At 39.6% G+C, this 20944-nt stretch overlaps 1 protein-coding gene across 10 annotated transcripts in view; it reads left to right on the forward strand.

Moving 5' to 3' along the window:
* The window catches only part of ptprk (protein tyrosine phosphatase receptor type K), a 588682-nt gene that overhangs the window by 273786 nt on the left and 293952 nt on the right, over positions 1-20944 (forward strand). For all 10 annotated transcript variants that reach the window (XM_043683654.1, XM_043683667.1, XM_043683662.1 and 7 more), the window contains exon 7: positions 12013-12306. In XM_043683654.1, coding sequence (XP_043539589.1) covers positions 12013-12306 — 294 coding nt within the window. The remainder of the gene's footprint in view (positions 1-12012; positions 12307-20944) is intronic.

The following is a 20944-nucleotide window of genomic DNA, read 5'->3' on the forward strand; positions in this document are numbered from 1 at the left end:
TCTTAGTCCCAACCCTCGGACTCAGCACCGCCTTCTTGACCTGCAATCTTCTTCCCGACCTCTCCGCCCCCACCCTGTCTCTGGCCTATCACCCTCACCTTAACCTCCTTCCACCTATCGCATTCCCAACGCCCCTCCCCCAAGTCCCTCATCCCTACCTTTTATCTTAGCCTGCTTGGCACACCTTCCTCATGCCTGAAGAAGGGCTTATGCCCGAAATGTCGATTCTCCTCCTTGGATGCTGCCTGATGTGCTGCGCTTTTCCAGCAACACATTTTTCAGCTCTGATCTCCAGCATCTGCAGTCCTTACTTTCTCCTATGAAAAGAAGATGTCTTATTCATACAGGGCATGCTTAGATCCATATAATTGATGAAATGAAATGTAACTCGTAAAGAATTGATGCTCAATTTCTAGTTCTCCTGGGCGATTCTAATGCCCATCATGCAATCTTTGGTTATGTGCCTCAACAAGGCACTTGAGGGTCATGTTTGTGCTGAATGACAGTTGACAAAGGTGAAAAAATGTGAATGCTGTCCATTTCTGGCACAGTTTCATCACCCAACCTGGCATGCTATTAATGCACACATTGTGATTAGATTGTTCAAAATATGTGGCATATTCAGTTCAACAGTTGGCGAAGAAGGTGTTTTTGGTTCTGCAGGGATAATTATAAAACTGAAAATACCAGATCTGATCCAGAGTGGGGTCTTTATGATGATGCCATTGCCAAAGTGAGTGGGGATGAATTCAGTGACTGCTTTGTGATGGATGCTGAAGGCAACAAAATTGACTGTTTTTAAAACATTCTGACTGTCGTGCAAACTATCCTTGCAGAATTAGTTCATGAAATAAAATGTAACAAATTTAATTTAAATTACTTGTGTAATTTTTTTCACGTTTTTAAAATAATGGTCACCCCCATCAACACTTTTTATGATCAAAATATAAATTGGACCCCATTTTGGAAGGATCTTTCAAAGCTTTAGAGTTTGATTTATACATTGCACCTTGTCCATTTCCAATTATTGCTGTTTACATTTAAAATGAAACTTAAATTGCTGTTTATGCCTAATATTGAGAGAAAAGCTTCTGAGAACTTAACCTGCATATCAGTTGACTCCCTCTGTGTCTAGGAAGTGATCCATTTCTTCGCATTGAGACTCGGTGGTATGTTGTATTTCATAGAATATTAATATTGCAGCAGAACAATTGTATGCTTGTTTTCTAGCTCATTTAAATTCAAGTGTTCTGCTAAAATCTGATGAAGCTGTTAATACTTATGAATTTCAAGAGAGACTTGAATGCTGATATCTATTCCTGGGTTTCTAAGGTGTCCACTAAATACTGTGGTAAATCCATTCATAATTACAGTTATGGATTACCAATGCTCTATTTGCATTTCTAAAAGCTTATGCAAAGTCATGAATGGCAGTCACTTTGCAGTAGAAATGTTGTTTCTCACTAACTGAGTGCAATTGATAAAACAGGCAATGTTTCATGCATTAATGTTGGAACTGTCAAATAAAGGTTATTTGAATGTTTTATGTAAATGTCTTTTGTCTTTGCTCATTGATTGAAATTACTTGGATTACATGCAGTACATGGTATTTGGCATTCCCTCCACAAATGGTAATGTTTGTTTAAAAGGAATATTTGATTAAATCCTCAGCATGTTACAAAGCATTTGATTTACTCTGATTTGGGTTATTTCAATTAATTTCCTGTCTGGCCTCATGTCACCCATTAAATTTCAACTTTTCTAACAGTGTAGCCATCGGCTGCCTTACCAGAAGTCATGTTCTGCATTTGTGATCAGCCCTGCAGGTTCACCAACTATAAATGTACATGAAGATGATAATCGTAACAAAAAAAAAATTGGAGAAAAAACGATGCTCAGAACTGTCTGGCCTCATGTCACCCATTAAATTTCAACTTTTCTAACACAGTGTAGCCATCGGCTGCCTTACCAGAAGTCATGTTCTGCATTTGTCATCAGCCCTACAGGTTCACCAACTATAAATGTACATGAAGATGATAATCGTAACAAAAAAAAAATTGGAGAAAAAACGATGCTCAGAATAGGAATTGGCAAAATAAAACTGACAATAATATTGTTTGCCAATGATATACAAAAGCAATATTACACCTTGGAGAGTGTGTTCAACAGATTTGGGAAAAATAAGAGCAAAGTTACCATAGTCCCAGGGGACTGTCATTAGAGAGATGACCGGTTTAACCCAAGGGTCACCACATCTCAGGCAAGGGAAGAGGTTGAGAAGATGAAACCTTCATGGTGACCTCATTTGATGTGGAAATTGAACCTAGTGTGTGATTTGCGACACAGTGGCACCAACAGTATAGGTTCAATTCCTGCATCGACTGAGACTACCGCGAAGGTCCCACCTTCTCAACCTCGCCACTCACCTGAGGTGTGGGGATCCTTCAGTTAAATTCACCACCAGTCATCTCTTGCTAATGAGTGAACAACTCTGCGGCCCTGTGGATGAGTAAAGGGACCTTTTGAGATGAAGGAAAGTGGCATATACTAATTATGTACACAGTAAGAGAGCATGATGAGGAAGAATACAGAAAGACAAGCAGAGAAGTCAGTAAATTAATTTGAGTTCCAGTATTTGAGAATACAAATCGTTGAGAAAAGAATGGAAAGCCAGAACTTTAACATGACCATCAAGAGATGGTCAAGACAAAATTATTGCTAATGACTTGACAGGCAAATTAACTAATTACTTTCCTTTTATTGTTTACCAAGAACATAGACCAGGTGAGCATGACATTGGACTTGGAGATCAGAAATGATACAACTGTATTTAAATTAGAAAAATTGAGATGAAATAAACTAATCCCTCATGAGGATAACATTTCTTGTCCCGAGGAGTGACATTCAAGAACTACCTATGAAACACATGTATGCGCGCACATACGCGTTTATTCAAAAAACTGTGTAGAGCTGGATTGGTGGATAGAAATATTGTGTCATAATTTTAAAAAGGATCTAAATAGATGGGAATTTATGCACCAGGTCAGATTCAGAAATGATTAAAAATGGATTCCCTAATAAAGTACAAATTGAGTAGAAAAGCCTTTATTGTCACATATGCTCGGAGTATAGTAAATGATTTATACGCCAAGAGAAAGAAAAATCTCGAAACCAAAATATAATAATGAATATTGAGAATGAATATTGAGAATGAAATGCAGTGCAAACACACTTTGCTTCATACCCTTGTTGAATTCTTTAAGGAGTTGGTGGAGTAGTTGATTGTAATTTGGCAGATTTAAAAAAAAATCTAGGTTTACAAAAGGTTTACAATTGGCAACTTGTAATAGATAAGCATGTTGAGTCAGGATATGAAGCAGAATTGATAGCTTGCTGACTGCAAACTCGGAAAAATAAGAGATGAGAGGAGCTAGACAGTGGTGAGAATGTTGAATTTGCTACAATTTGAGTCAATTAAAATTAGGTTTATTTTCATATGTACTCACATGAGTAGAGTCATTAAGATATACTGCACAGAACAGACCATTTGGTCTAACTCGCCCATGCTGACCAGATATCCTCTATAATTTTAGTCCCATTTGCTAGCATTTGACCGATATCCCTCTGAAGCCCTCTTATTCATATACCCATGCAGCTGCGTTTTAAATGTTGTAGTTGTACCAGCCTCCTCCACTTCATCTGACAGCTCATTCCATCCATGCACTGCCCTCTATGTGAAAAGGTTGTTCCTTAGGTCCCTTTTTCCCCTCTCATCTTAACCCATGCCTTCTAGTTTTGGACTCTCTCACTCCAGGGGAAAGACCTTGCCTATTTACCCTATCCATGCTCCTCATGATTTTATAGACCTCTGAGGTCACCCATCAGCCTCCGTTAGCCCAAGTTTATTCAGCCTGTCCCTTGCTCAAGCTCTCCAACCTCAGCCACATCGTTCTAAACCTTTCCTGAACTCTTTCGAGTTTCACAATATCCTTCCTATAGGAGGGAGGCCAGAATTGCCCGCACTAATCCAAAAGTGGCCAAACTAATGTCCTGTACACGCGCAACATAACCTCCCAACTCCTGAAGAAGGGCTTATGCCCGAAACGTCGATTCTCCTTCTCCTTTGATACTGCCTGACCTGCTGCGCTTTTCCAGCAACACATTTTTAATCTCCGATACTCAGTGCACTGATCAGTAAAGGCAAGAATACCAAATGCCGCCTTCACTACCAATCTACCTGCGACTCCACTTTCAAGACAGAGGGTGGTGGTGGAGGGGTTAGTTTTCAGACTGGAGGCCTGTGACCAGCAGTGTGCCACAAGAATCGCTATTGGATCCAATGCTTTTTGTCATTTATGCAAATGATTTGGATATGAAAATAGGAGGTATGGTTAGTAAGTTTTCAGATGACTAAAATTGGAGGTGTGATAGCGAAGAATGTTACCTCATAGTGCACTGTGATCTTAATCACATGGGCCAGTGGGCTATGGAGTGGAAGATGGAATTTAATTTAGATTAATATGAGGTGCAGCATTTTGGTATGGCAAATCAGGACAGGACTTATAAAGTAGATGGTAAGGTCTTGGGGAGTGTTGCTGAACAAAGAGACCTTGGAGTGCAGTGAATAGTTTACAAAGTCACCACTTATGATGCCTTGTTAGGTACAAAGCTACCTAGGTACAGGTGTTTACAAATAAATTAGAAAAGTAAGTAGATAAAAAATCCAGAATTACGTCTTTTGAAGCAGAGAAGACCGAGCAGATGAATCTGTGCTGGGTTTCACCTGAGCCTCCTGAGGCCAGAAGTCCAGCTGGCTTCACCTCAAGGCCAGGTCTATCATTGACTTCACTTGAGGCCAGGAATCTATGTAACCTGGACAAAAAAAAAAAGATTTTCATTTTAATTTTCCACCCAACTGCACAGCAGTGATGATCTGGGTATGATTCATCTAAATTGAGGTTGACCAAGCTTACAAAGGAAAATGAAGTTAAGAGTCAAACTGATAGACCTAGATGGCATGAGACTAACCAACAGTAAAATGGGATTTGCTAGGTGGCTGTTTGTTGACCAAATGAGACATGTCAGGCCAAATGACCACCTTCCATATTCCATGTTCTGAGAGGAAGCTGGAGTGGGGTGTAAATAGGAGAATGGACCAGTTGAACCAACTTGCTGCTTTCGGAGTTTTTTTTTTAGATTACATTACAGTGTGGAAACAGGCCCTTGGGCCCAACAAGTCCACACCGACCCGCCGAAGCGCAACCCACCCATAGCCCTACATTTACTCCTTACCTAACACTACGGGCAATTTAACAGGCCAATTCACCTGACCTGCACATCTTTGGACCCGGAGGAAACCCACGCAGACACGGGGAGAACGTGCAAACTCCACACAGTCAGTTGCCTGAGGCGGCAATTGAACCTGGGTCTCCGGCGCTGTGAGGCAGCAGTGCGAACCACTGTGCCACCGTGCCGCCCCGTTGTGGTTTCAGTGTTATTCTGTAGCTTTTGCTTCCTCTTACTCTGAGCTGTAAAATAAATAATGGAAGGAAAGATTTATGAGAGAGGAGATTTGGGAATTTAAAGGTAAAGGACAGGGAAAAAATTGCAGTTTGGGAATGAACAAAAGCTGCTGTTAGTTATCCTTTGTTTCCTATGATGTGGAGGTGCCGGTGTTGGACTGGGGGGACGAAGTTAACAATCTCCCAACACCAGGTTATATCCAACAGATTTATTTGGAAGCATAGCTTTTTGGAGCACTGCTCCTTCATCAGGTGGTTGTGGAACAGGATCATAATGCACAGAATTTATAGCAAAAGATTACAGTGTCATGCAGCTGAAATGATATGTCCTGTTCCACAGCGTGCTGGCAAAGGAGCAGCGCTCCAAAAGCTAGTCCTTTCAAAGAAACCTGTTGAACTATAACCTGGTGTTGTGTGAATTTTAACTTTAATTCCTATCACTGAGGCAAGTTTGATCCATTTGCCATGTTCCCCTGTATCTCATGGACTTTACGTTTTCTGACCAGTCCACTATTTGGGACCTTGTAAGATGCCTTATTAAAATCCATGTGGACACCGTCCACTATGCCACCCTACTAATTCTCCTTGTTAATTACTGAAAAGAAATTAAGTTATGAAGACATGGCCTTCCCTTAATAAAAAATAAATGAACATCCCTGATCAATCTGTGACTCTCAAAATGGCAGTTTAATATTGATTCAAGTAATTTGCCCATCACTAGTCCTATGATTATATTGCTGACGCACACTCTTTGTGAATAATGACAATGTTTGCAGACTGCTAAACTACTTGGTGAGTGAGTTAATAAAGATAATCTAAAACACAATAACACACATTTTCAAGGATAGACTCCCCTTATGGTAGAGTTTCAGTGATTGAGTAAAAGCAAAATACTGCTGATGCTTTCGCTTTTTAGTGAGCAGAAGAAAATGCTGGAGAAACTCAGCAGGTCTGGCACGTGTGGAGGAAGAAACCGAGTTCACCTTTCGAGTTCATGTTTCAAGTCCACGATGATGATTCTTTGGAGCTCTTCTACTCTGAACAAGCATCATATTGAACTCTGAAAATTAACTCTGGCTACAGGTGCTGTCAACCTGCTGAGTTTCTCCAGTATTTTCTTTGCTGGCTTAAGAGATTGTGAGTGGTCAGTGCAGTGTGGGCAATAACATGGAAGTCATCTGCAAACTATAGATCTCGTATGGCTGTGATGGGAAGTATAGACATTACGTGGAAGGAACTGAGAGAGATGAGGATTTGGACATAGACACCAGCACTTCAGAGAGAGAGAGAGACACACAGAGACACAAAGCGAGACACACACACACACACACACACACACACACACACACACACACACACAGGAGTTATGTGAATAAAATAGCATGAGAGGAGAGATAAGTATGGCATTGATATTACAGGCAATATCAGTTTATTTGTTGAGAAGCTGCTTTTAGTCAATACGTTTCAACGTCTGAGATTTTGGAGAAAAATAAATTTCCAAACTAGAGCAGGGAGAAAGATTGATGAAAGAGGGAGCTAATTTGTGAGTAAGGATGTTGAATTTCTACTTGCTGCTATGCTCCAGATTTTTGTTAATAGTACAAGAATAAAGTTCAAATAAATTCAGGGAACTCCAGTTACAGTAAATAAGATATAAAAATTTGTATTAATGATGTGGCAGGGCAGATCGGCCAAGTGAATGAGGTGCATCCTAAGATATTAAGGAAAGTGAGAGTGGAAGCGGCAGAAGTGCTGGCATTCTTTCAGCATTCCCTGGATTTGGGGATGGTTTCAGAGGACAAGAGAATTGCAAACATTGCAAAAAAGTAGGCTTAAAAGAAAAGGTTATAAAGATATGCTCAGTGATTACTGACCATAATTTTAACTTCGGTGATGGAAAATCATCCAGAAATAGTTAATTGGAATAGAATTGATTGTCACATAGCAAAATATGGGTTGATTCAGAAGACTCAGGAGGATCTTTGAAGGGACAGTTGCGTCCAACTTGCTGGAGTTTTTTTGAAGGAGTAAGGTTTTGTTGAGGGCAAGCTGTTACTGTTAGACTGAGATTTGTGAAGACAGTGATAAATCATGGAATATCAGGGACAAAAACAATATAGATACAAAATTAAGTAATATGAAATGGAGAGCAATAGCTAATGGGTGGTTCTGAGCTGGACAATTTTTTTTTAAGTGGAGATATTGGTATTGGTATCCTTGATTTTTCTGATAAACATAAATTATATGGAATTTGTTTTGCAGGGGATAGTTTCCAAGTTTGTGGTGGCATCAAATTTGGAGAAGTTGTAAGCTGTGAGGAGGACGGTGTAGAACTTAAAACATACATTATCCTGTTGTTGAAATGGGCTGATAAAATTCAATGTTGAGAAGTGTGAGGCGATGCACTTTGGTGCAAAGATGATGGATGGACAGTATAAAATTCAAGGTAGTGAGATCCGGGTATACATGTACAGAAGGAATAAGTGGCAGGGAAGGTAGCGAGATATGTTAATAAAGCATACAATATTCTGGACTGCAAGATGAAGGAGGTTATGCTGAACCTCTATCAGACCCTGGTTAGACTTTGTCTAGTATTGAATATAGTTCTGGGCCCCTGCTGTACAGGAAAGATGTGCATGTATTGGAGAAAGTGGGATAAAAGTTTGAGAATGATTCCAGGGATAAGACATCTCAGATAACTGAAGAAAAATGGGAGAAGTTGAGACTGTTTATTTTTAAGAGGAGAAAGAGATTTGATAGAATTTTTAAACATCATGAAGCCTGTACAGAATTGATAGGGAGAAACGTCCCATTCATTAACAAGGATTTGAAAATCAAAGGGCACAGTTTTACAGTATTTTGGTAAATAAACATGCAAGGTGAAAAAGACAGTTTCATGCCGCAGGTGGTTTGGTTTGAAATGCATTGCGTGAAAGTCTGGTGGAAGCAGATTCAGTTGGGGGAATCGAGGGAATTTGACGATTATTTAATTGGAACTGCATGCAGAGTTAATGCATAAGGATGGAATTTAGTACCAAGTTAAAATGCCCAAAGATTCGATGCAGATAAGATGAGCTGAACAGCCCCTTGCTGCAACATAGAAATTTTGTGATTCTTGAAGCTGTGATTAGAATGATATTTAACACTGGCACGAGAGGACAGTTGACCTTTTGAGGTGAATAACCATTATCAGGAACACTTTAAATAGTGCATGGGCTACCAGGCATGCCTGATTGACACTGGTCTGGATTTTGAAGGTGAACATTTCAGCTCTCTCAGTTGAGAGTTGTATTCATTTCATCTTGAAGCACTTGCTGATTGTAATGAATCTTCTTGGCCATCCACATCTTTGGAGCTCAGTCCACAGATTCACTTTGTCACATATATTTGGTCATATCAATGAATACAGTAGGAGTTAAGGGACAAATAAACATTGCCACATTGCTAATAGTCTGGAGTGACATGTAGGCCAGGCCAGGTAAGGATAACAGATTTCCTTTCTGAAAGGACACATGTGCATGAACTAGATGGGTATTATGATAGTTTGGTGGTTGCCATGAGGCTAGAATATTAAGTGCTGATTTTTTTTAAAAGAAATGAATTTCTTTATTTTTCACGGTGGAATTCAAACAAGTTCTCAGAATACAGTTAAAAATCACACAACACCAGGTTATAATCCAACAGGTTTAGTTGGAAGCACTAGCTTTTAAAAAACAATGTTCTGGGATTTACATATGAAAGAACTGAAACCACAACATGGTCATTCTAAAAGATGAGATACTTAACAAACAATCCAGGTCTTTTTCAATGTATAATTACACTGTTATATTTTGCTATAAATTCTGTGTCTTATGATCTTATACTCCATGACCACCTGATGAAGAAGCAGCGCTCTGAAAGCTAGTGCTTTCAAATAAACCTGGTGTTGTGATTTTTAACCTGTACACCCCAGTCCAACACTGGCACCACCAAATCACAGAATATAGGCCTTCTGTTTTGGATTACTGTTCCAGTTGCATTACCACTTCACCTCTGCCTCCCCTTTAATGAAGAAAGGTACTCTATATGTCATCTTAACTATCTTATCAGCCTGTACTGCTAACATCAGGGATCTGTTGACATTCACTTCAAGGTTTGTCAAATTTTCTGTATCTCGTTAATTGTGTATTCCTTTGTCGAGTTTGACCTCCCTAGATACATCACCTCACATTGAGCTCCAGTTGCTACTTATCAGTTTACCAGATGTCTTGTTGATATCTTTCTGCAATCTAGAGCTATTTTCCTCAAGATCAACCATGCAGCCATTTTATTGTGTCATCTGCAAACTTCTTGATAAGGGCCTTCGCATATGCAGGTCGTTCTGGTATAATGCGCATTTCATAAATGCAAATGAGTTATAATGCAATTAATAAATTGTGAACACTGTTTGTTAACGCAAACTGTCTGCTGAATGGATATAGTGATCTTCGACTGTGATTTCCCATGGCAGTTTTTCATAGTGCAATTTTCTATAGCATGATGTTGCAGAGGAATGCAACTGTCATGTTATACCAGAACACACTGTATATTGTATTCATTAATATATCCCACAGAAAGCATGGTCCTAATACCAAGAGCACAATGGGGCGCCACTGAAAGCAACCTTCCAGTTGCAGTTGTTCACTGCCACTTGGCCAATGCTTTATCAAGCTTGCTATATTTCCCTGGACCCTTGATGTTTTCCAATCAAACAGATGTGTGGGACCTTGTCACAAGGCTTGTTAGCTTCCACATAACCATATCAACTGTCCTACCCTGTAAATTCACTTTGTTAATTCATCATTTAATCAAGTTCATTCTTCCCTTAACAAATTCATACTGACTATACTTGATAAATCTGTGACTTTCTAACTGATGGATTACCCCATATCTCCAAATTGGTTCCAATGATTTGCCTACTTCTGAGGGCAGACTGCCTACCCTATAGTTGGTTAGTCATATCTAATTCCCCTTTTAAAGGAATTTAACAATCCTCTAATCCTTCAATATTATGCATATTTCCAGTGAGAATTGAAAAATAATGGAGAGACTTTGTACTATTTATCACACAGCTTCTTTCAAGAGCTTGTGGTGTATTTCATGCTGTCCTTGTAATTTATCCACTTTAAAGGATACTAATCTCATTAATTTTCTTCTCCTCCTTATGTTTAAGGTATCCAATATCTCCTGGCCCTTATTAGTTATGATCTGTGTCTTTCCCTCTTTGCTCTGTCAAACAATACATATTCATTAAGAACTATATCAACATCTTCAACATCTGTACATAAGGTGCCTTTTTGGTATTTTAGGAGCTCTACTGTTTCCTTTAGTTATCCTCTTGTCCTAACAAAGAGAAATTGCAAGTTTGCTTTGATTTTGTGTGCTAATATTCCCCTTGCCATCTGTTATCCAAATTTTTCTAATGATTTCACCCCTTCTATATTCCTCTTTATTTTTGTAGTGTGGATAACAGTTTGTAATAAGATTAAATATTTCTTGAGTTAATTCTTGTATAGTGAATTTAAAAGCTTTGTGGCATAATTAGCTAGAATAAAATACTCAGTGATGAGTCATCTGAAGTGGTTTGTGAATATGGCATTTGTCAGTATACTTTAATTAAAAATATCAAAATTGCAGACATTAATTCATAACTATTTGCTTCAAACTGATAATGATACATTACTTGGTGCTGTTTTAGGAATAATGCTACAAAATGTGTGTATCTGGTTTAGAAATTAATGCAAATTTATTTTGGCTTATTTACAGCTCTCTCCAAACAGATGCAATACATGACTGATATGTAATCTGGAATTAATATTCATAAATCTATTAAAGATTTTGGAAATAGGCTATTATAAGAAAATAAACTAATATCAGTGTTCAAAAAAGCTGTTCCCTTTGTCAAAGCTTTTGACATAACGTATTGTACCAACATGTGAATGAGTTTAACCATATCTGTTGGTATTTGTGGTTCAGCCTAGACCCTATAACTAAAAAAAAAGCTCTGTCACAATACTCCCTTTGATTCGCAATGATCAATCTATGGTGTTTGTGCAATTCAAGTGGATAAATTGCAAAACTAGTGACAAAGATTCAGAACATGTATGAGGTTGGACAACCATTGGATTTTTATTGATGCCAGGCGAGGTGGGTGCTGACAGGAATATTGTGAAGTGAAAACAAGCAGCTAAATTGTTCTGTTTGAACTTTGTGGCTTGTGTAACTTAGGTGGAATTCTGAGAAATTTAAATCTATATGGCTAAAGTGCGGCTATAAATAGTAAAGGTTGGCATCTGCATTGTGTTGAATCTTTGAAAGTTGTGATGAATTTGTATAATTAATACATTGACTTCAGTTGACTGTACCAAAAACACGTGTTTTTTTTAAATATTGATTTTCAAGAACAATTGCTTGTTTGGCTGATGATAAATTGAAGTTGAATAGTAATGAATTTTGTTTCTTACCTTTATAGAACCACCTATGCCAATTGCACCACCTCAGTTACTTGGTGTTGGTCCGACATATTTGCTGATCCAACTCAATGCAAATTCAATTATTGGCGATGGTCCGATTATTCTGAAAGAAGTGGAGTATGGTATGACCAGTGGATCTTGGACAGAAATCCATGCTGTAAATGCAGCAACCTACAAGCTGTGGCATTTGGATCCAGATACGGAGTATGAAATCAGAGTTTTGCTGACCAGGCCGGGTGAAGGAGGAACAGGGTTACCAGGCCCCCCACTCATTACCAGAACAAAGTGTGCAGGTTAGTCCAATTCAGCTTCAAACCATAGTATTAAATGTGTAGTTTTGTTATTGCAAAATTGACAGCAGCATGAAATACAGGCTTCACAAATTTGAACGTGAGGTGAATGTGTGTATTGTTGACATTATATTTAGAATACATCTGCTGATAAGTTGATAATCCTGCATCAGTGTTAATGCCAGTGCAGAACTGTGATATAATTAGTAAAACTATCGAAGTCATGAATTTCTCAATAATAGAAGCATTAATGACTGGTAATAAATCAAAATATTGGAAAAGTTGAGTCAACAAACATTTATATCAATACCTTAAAGGTTTCTATGGAAAAAGTCAAGTACAAAATAATTTGTACATTTAATGTCTTTAAATGATTAGATGATGTGTAATCCTAGCCATTTCCAGAAAGTAGAATTCTGTCCCCTCCGCAAGGTATTGCTTTGCTTATATACTATCCATAAATTTACAACGTTTCGCATTTAATATCTCTCTCTCATCAAATTGGAGCACTGTGTTTTGTAGCATTTTACTTTTCTATGTAGATCTATTTTTCTGACTGGCAAATGAAACAAAGGGTTTTACAGGCAGACAAGAAGGAAGAGGCCAATATCAGATCAACCATGATCTAGACTTATAATTGGGTTTCTTGTCACATGTATTCACCTGATTGCAGTGAAAAGTTTATAAAGTTGCCAGTAACTGTGACATCAAAGGAACAAAGGTACCTTGGTAGAGATTCCTATGAAAGAATCAGAAAAATCAAAAAATAAAAAGTCCAATATTACAGACCTTCATGCAATAGAATCCCGACAGTATGGAAGCAGGCCATTTGGCCCATCGAGTCCAAACCGACCACTGAAGAGCATTGTGCCCAGAGCTCCACTCCCATGCCCTATCCCCATGCTCCACTCCCATGCCCTATCTCCTGCATTTCCCATGGCTAACCCACCGAGCACTGTGGGCAATTTAGTATGGTCAAACTTTGGACTGGGGGAGGAATGCGGAGCACCGACACAGACAATTGCCCAAGGCTGGAATTCAACATGGGTCCTTGGAGTTGTGAAATAGCAGTGCTAACCACTGAGCCATCTTGCCATCTTAGGTACAAAAAGTATCTAGGTACAAAAGCTTAGGAATTATTTGGAAGAATAAAAGGTTCAGAATTACAGTCCTTCCAAGCAGAGGGGACAGAGCAGACAATCCTGCACTGGGACTTGCCTTGAGACTCCACCAGGCCTTGCTTCCAGTCCTTCATCTTGATGGCTTCACCATGAGGCTCTGGAGGCCGGGAGTCCGCCCTGGCTTTGCCTGGAGGCCGGGAGTCCGCCCTGGCTTTGCCTGGAGGCCGGGGGTCCACCCTGGCTTTGCCTGGAGGCCCTCAAATGTCAGAGTAGGCTTGAGGGCCTGAATGACCTATTCCTCCCAATTCATATGTTTATATGCTCTCTGCTGATTTTGTGTTTGCCCAGTGTTGTAGTGGTAAGGCCATAAGAATTTGGAATGGAAGAAAGCTATTTGGCCCCTTGGGCCTGCTCTGCTGTTCGATAGAATCGTGGCTGATCCGACATTCCACATGTCCACTTTCCTGCCTTTGAACTAAACTAAAGTTTAAAATGTTCACATTTTTTATTTGATTTGTTTTCCAATTTTCTCTCCTCAACAAGAGGTGATACCTTGGCCTGTGTCTCTTAATAATTTAAACCCAACCTTAAGTGCTATGCTTGGGATTTATTTTTGAAATAACTACAAAAAATTGAGTTGTTCAATTCCAATAAAAAGCCAGTTGTAATCCAGGTAGAATTACTTTACATCCAGCATTCAATTATTCCTACTCCACAAGGAGTATACTTGTAATTTTTTTTGGTAAAGCACCTTAATTGTAAACATTAGTTCTTGAACAAAATGCCAAATTGAGCATTTTTGTGTTTTACTGCTACTTTTGCTCTGAATTCCTGAACTTTTGTTCACCCACTCGTCGTCCAACCCATATTATTAACCAGAATTGTCAGGATTGGAGAATTGTTTTGCTACAATTCAGAGAGGGCGCGTAACTTAAGAAATTTAATGCATATATGTTATGATTGTGGTAAAATTTGGTTTGCCAATTCTTTGACTTCCATTATTGGACTTCAATCGCTGAGTCCTTCATTGACTATGAAATGATTTTGAAAAAGGAAAGTCAGTGACTTAAAAGGTTGTAGCAGTCAGCTATTTAGAGGTTGAGCTGAGTTTTAAAAAAATTAATAAGAAAGAGCTAGTCTGCGCTCAACTTAATGTAATTATCACAACACATTGAAACAGGAAATCTGTGTCTCCTGGTTGACTTTCATGTTCATGGATAGGTTTCACTTAATAAACTGTTCACAAGTTTATTCAGCTTGGAAACCCAATGAAGCCAGGCATGGGAATGCTCAGGGGTTCTGGGTATTTCTAGCAACTGATTTGGTAGATCAACAGAGAGAAAAAAATGGATTTGTAACTGCCAAAACAGAAGATTCCCATTTTCTCTTGACCTCAAAAGACAATGGCCAGTGACAAAGCAAACTGAAGAAGCATCCGTTCAGTGACAACTCAAAACATCTATAATTTGTGCTACCTGTTGAGGTGCATCACCATCGTTCCCTCTAAACAGCATGGTTGCACTATCCATTGGAGAGTCTGTGCTTCATACGAGTGCAGATGCTTGACTCGTGGTTTAGGGACCTTAGGGGCTTGTCTCGCAAATGAAAGGATTAGACTGGGAAAAAGAAATTGTTCCTTTACAAGTTGTTTTAATATCAATACAAGATGTTTGTATCTGATACAAATGCTTTCTTGATCAGGACATGGTCACTGACAAAATAGAGTTAAAGGGATTGTCTTGGAAAGAATTAGTCATACAGTCACAGATGTACAGCATGGAACAAACCCTTTGGTCCAACTCATCCATGCCAATCAGATATCCCACCCAGCACTTGCTCATATCCCTCCAAACCCTTCCTGTTCCTATACCCATCCAGATGCCTTTTAAATGACGCAGTGGTATAAAAACGATACCGAGACACCTACAGAGGCTGAATTCTGTATGAATCGCAGAACAAAAATTGCAAAATGGATGACAAAATATCTAGAGGTGTAAATTGAGTGAACTGAAACAGATAAAATCAGAACAGCTATGATTCAAACTGGAATTCCAGCACAAAACAGAGAAAGAGATTCCCTAGAACAAGGACAAGGGGGAGAGAGAGGGAGGAAGATATTAGAATGAGAGAAGGGGAAGGAATGAGAATGTGGGAGAGAGAGAAGCAAGAACAAGTATTGGGGGGGGGTGGGAGATGGAAAGAAGAGAGAGAAGTTTGGGAAGGAGAAAGAGAGTGTAAGTTGAGACAACTTCAGTGTGAAAGGAGAATTCCATTTGATGAGACAATCGCACCTGACTCTCAAACATAAGGGCTGAAATATTCACATTTATTCATTTAAAACTAACTCCAAGAAAGGCATTGACAACTTTTTCACTTTTATTTTGAAATGGTCGTTGACACAGCAATTGATGTGGTCAGCCCAACAGTGAATATTGCTGTTGCAGATCTAGCAGGAAGCTCTCAAAGTTTACTCCCTTTTGTCTGAGGAGAGTGCACCTGACCATGAGGCAGAAGAAAGGGCTACTTGAAGTATGAACTAGTCAAATTATGTCAAAAATTCAACATTCCTGGAATTTGAATGGCTTTAACAACTCCCAAGACGACTGGGGACAGGCACTCAAAAGTATGGCCATATGTCTTTGTGAAGTAACGCTCCTTGAGTTCAAAACTGAAATAATGTTATCTAATATTGACTGGAGTAGTGGAACAGTGGGTAACAGGCCCCAGTTGGCTTTTCTGGCTGATGGCCAAGATTTGGCACACAGACCCATAAACCCAATTAGCTTTACATCTAGAAAGTAAAACAGTATCAGGGAGTGATAAAGGTGAGGCAAATACCACCAGACAAGTTGTAGAAAAGAATATTCAAGTAGAGAAAATAGGGCTATCCATAATTGTCAAAGAAGGTATCTCAATGGAATACAGGTGGAAACTCCCCCCAAGTGTTGCCACTGTGGGAACCCAAGGCGCACAAAGCAGAATTGTTGGTTCTGGCATCCTCTCGAAACACAAGTTGTTGAATTCAAGGTGTTCAATATCTGCTCAGGCATAACTGTTGATTAGGATAGCTATCATGAGTTTATGTCCAAAGCAACAATGACTACTGGATTGTTTTATGCATCCAAGCAGAAAATCGAGCTTTCTCCAAGTCAGTGGATGCTTACAGAGCTTTCTGTCTGAGAAAGTGAAAAAATTTCCATCTTGAAGCAAGTTAAATTCCAACGCTCTGATAAAAGGGCTCATGAGAAACAGTATGACGATGCTACTGGTTAACTCAGAAAGCAGACATGTTATAGGCCTTGTAACAGTGGGTGTAGTTCCAAGCTTGCTAATGGCAGCAATAGGACATTTACTGGAAAGACATTGGCCTGAAACAGAAAACAGCTGTCTGGTTTAATTAGAAATGCTGGGGAAAACCGGCAGCCAGCAGCTGAAAGATCAAGAACTGAGAAAGTTGCAGAAGTCCTAAAACAGGTATTTAGAACATAAGTGGGTCCAGAAAGGTCGCTTCAATGAAATGAACAGGAAGCAGTTGAGAGGCTAAGACCCAAGAAAGTATTGAAGGGCTTTTGCCCGAAACGACGATTTTCCTGCTCCTTGGATGCTGCCTGACCATGGTGTGCTTTTCCAGCACCACTCTAATCCAGGCCCAAGAAAGCATCGAAAGCCCAGCAGGGGGCAGTAGAACCCATGAGGTTTGAAGTAACTCAAGATGGGTGACCAGAATTAAAAAGGTTAAAATCCAGCCTGCGGTTGTCAGGAAGGGTTAGGGCAGAACACATGGAGTTCAAAGGGCCAGATTTGTCCAGTAAATAAAACAAAACATAAATAAACCAAGAGAAGGTGACAAAAGATGACAGGGAAGACCCAGAGATACAGTTGATAGACACCATTATGGTCAGTTTACAGGGGAACCAGTGGATTTTTCAGGTCAGGTAAATGTGAAGATGAAGCCTCACTTAATGGAGGAGGCCCAGGAGGGTACAGCAGAAGTCTGAATGTCCATCTGAGGGCATTTGTGTTCAAAGAAAAGTGGGAGTGATCAGGGGAAGACCCACTCTGCCCCACAGCAGATGACACTGATGGGGACCACCAGGATACTAGTGAGCTAAAACCTGGGTAGACCACTGATCAAAGAAACAGAACAAGTTTTTAAACCTCAACCAATCTATTTGAATTGGTGTAAAATTCAGTGAGACCAAAGTGCAGGATGCAAGTTCAGAAACCTGATGAGAGGCAAGCAAGCAACTACTACCAAATAACCTCTGTGAAAGGAAATAAGTAAAATTGGCTGAATCTAGTATGTTGATTATGAAACTTGGGCTGTTGAAAATCAGACATGTGTTCCCAAAAAGGGGTTTTGAGCCCACGTTCGGATGAAGAGAGTGAATACGGAATGTGTGCGCTTGTTGTCTGTTTTTGTAACGTTACTTCGCACATCTCTTGTAGCAGAATGCTCCCTCCAAAGCAGACAGGAGAAATATTGTTCATGTACTTTTAGGGTGGGGAAGTATTATGATAGTGATAAAATATGAGCCATTAGTGATTCAACTGATCATTTGCTTTCAATACCTCAGATTTTCACAGGTTGAAACGGTTTTAGAAAAGGATCACACCAAATAGCTGCAGTCCTCAGTTGGTAACGGGTTGTGCACCTCATGAAACCTCCCCTGGTAAACATGTCCCAGTCTGAGCTGAACTTAATCTCATTGTCAAAACACGTTAAAACCTGCTTATTTTCTGTTTGATTTGCACTTTAATGGATAACTTTTACATGCTGGGCGAGAAAAACAGTGTTTAAAAGGAATGGAGCTGACTCACTCACCCCCTCCCAACATGGTTGTAACAATTTATCTACTACTTCAAGGTGATCTCCCTCTGATTTTACACCAGCAATCTTGTTTTGAACTTTGCTATTGATTAGTTTATTCATTCCATTAATATTTCCTGCATTTTAAAGCACAATGCTGTTTTGTTTAAAACCGTGAGATTTTGAGAGTCGCTGAACTCTGTAGAGTTTTCTGTTCAGCAGAATTTGAGTTTTATATCAGTTAACACTTCATGCTAGCCTATATACCCTTCTTGATAAGCAATTTGTTATGATTTTAAAATTCACATTCAGTGCCATGGTATTTCCCAGTAATGCAATCATATAACACCTAGTTTTGCACTCTCCCTTGCATAATTTTGAAGTTTGAAGTCCCAAGTTGGTATAAATTTTTTACACAAATGATTAATTTCCTGAAAGATGACCTTGATTACAGGAATGCGAATAGTGAGGATGAGTAAGGGCTAGTCTGTTCACTGTACCTATCCCTTGGGTGCAGTAATTTTTCCAGCCTAGCACATTATTACATTTTCTACAGGTTCAAGGTCTGCTTCTTAACTGCCCTGCTTTGCAGGCTATTCCTGCCATTTATCAGTATTCAACTGAATAAATTATTTCTGATGCTATCTGATTTAAAGTAACTCCTCATTTTTATGCTTACGGTCTCTAATCCTGCTTCCTTCAGGCAATATATTTCTGGATTTCTCTTGTCTTTGGAAAGGTCCGGTCAATCCATACTGGATGTGCTATAGTTTTCATACACTAACGGCTGCCTGCTTACTCTAAGGAGAGCTAAACCATAAACAGCCTCAATGGTCTGTTTGATTCCATGTTGATCCTCAGTACTCTGTATGCAGTTAGTATTCTGTTAAGTATCAACATTTATTTATTCCAGGATCAGCCTTATTTTCTTCTACAGCTGCTAAGTTAACTATATTTTGTGGCTTTCTGACTTAACTTTTATGGCTTTTCTCTCAGTCCACCAACTTCTACCTTACCTAGATTGCAACTTGCTCAAGACTCCACCCAAATCCTTTTTCATGTCATACTTTCTTTATCCATTGTCCTACCTTTATTGGGTTCCTGTTTTTCAGTACCTTTGCTTTTTCAGTATCCTGTCACATTTCACTTGTCTCCCCATATGTTTGTCATATAGTAACCATACCAAGGTTACCATTAGCATTCAGACCAAGAAAAATAATCTCACTTATATCTTGTCTTCCATCACCCATTTACATTATCCAGTGAAAACAGAATAGTAAGGCTTGTATCCAGTTCAGATATGCCACTAGGCTTTGTTGAAACTCAGTGGATGATTTAAATAGAGAACTGCACTCTTAAATTTCCGAGTTTCTCTCTGAAAATCGGGAGAGTTATTTTTCCTGTAGAAAGGATTTTGGGTAATCCAAGATGGAGGGTAAAAAAAAATTCTAGCTCTTAACAGGCTGCACCTTTTTTGAGGCATTTCAAATGTTGGAGGTGATTTCTTCGAATTCCAGAAGCAGCAATTATTGTGTTATATGCTGTTGCAATTGTTTTGGAACTTTGAAAAGAAATGTCAAAACAACAGCACTTTTAAAAGGGAGACCGAAAGACAAAGGCAGCAAGCACCTTGTCTGGAAGGGAGAGAGAGAAAGAAACCCACACTGCAAACTGACACTGCAGTGAATCTGACAAAGTGAAATTCACAACTGATCTTGGAGGAACCTGTTTGGGAGAGGTCACAGTACAAACAGATGAGTAAATAGTTTTAAGTACAGCATTGCTGTAAGTCTACAATAGTGAGTAGAGTAGGTTCTTTCGAACAGTTGAAGATCTAAATTGGAGGAAGGCTAATTTTGACAGTATTAGGCAAGAACTAAGCTGACTGGGGGCAGATGCTCACAGGTAAAGGGACAGCTGGAAAGTGGGAAGCTTTCAGAAATTAGATAGTGAGAATCCAGAGACAGTATATTCCTGTTGGGGTGAAAGGAAGGGCTGGTAGGTATAGGGAATGCTGGATAATGAGAAATTGAGAGTTTGGTTAAGAACAAGAAGGAAGCATATGTAAGGTATAGACAGGATAGTTTGAGTGAACCCTTAGAAGAGTATTAAGGCAGTGGGAGTATACTTAAGAGGGAAATCAGGAGAACAAAAACGGGACATGAGGTAGCTTTGACACATAGAGTTAAGGAGAATCCAAAGGGATTTTACAAATACATTAAGAACAAAAGGGAAACTAGGGAGAGAATAGGGCCCCTCAGAGATCAACAAGGCAGTCTTTGTGTGGAGCCGCAGGAGATGGGGGAGATAGTAAATGAGTATTTTTCATCAGTGTTTACTGTGGAGAAGGACATGGAAGATGGATGTACTTTCAGAGGGATGGCAGTGAAGGCAGTGCAATGTTCCTCTTGCAACATGTTTGAGGGAGGGATGCCGTGGACGTCCCTGCTGATTACACTTGCAGGAAGTGCACCCATCTCCAGCTCCTCCAAGACTGTGTTAGGGAACTGGAGCTGGAGTTGGATGAACTTAGGATCATTCGGGAGGCAGAGGGGGTCATAGATCGGAGCTTTAGGGAAGTAGTAACTCCAAAGATGGCAGATAGATGGGTGACAGTGAGGGGGACTGGGAGGAAGCAACCAGTGCAGGGACCCCCTGCAGCCGTTCCCCTCAAGAACAAGTATACCGTTTTGGATACTTGTGGAGGGGA

This window comes from Chiloscyllium plagiosum, chromosome 3 (assembly GCF_004010195.1).
Source record: "Chiloscyllium plagiosum isolate BGI_BamShark_2017 chromosome 3, ASM401019v2, whole genome shotgun sequence".
Classification (NCBI taxonomy): Eukaryota; Metazoa; Chordata; class Chondrichthyes; order Orectolobiformes; family Hemiscylliidae; genus Chiloscyllium; species Chiloscyllium plagiosum.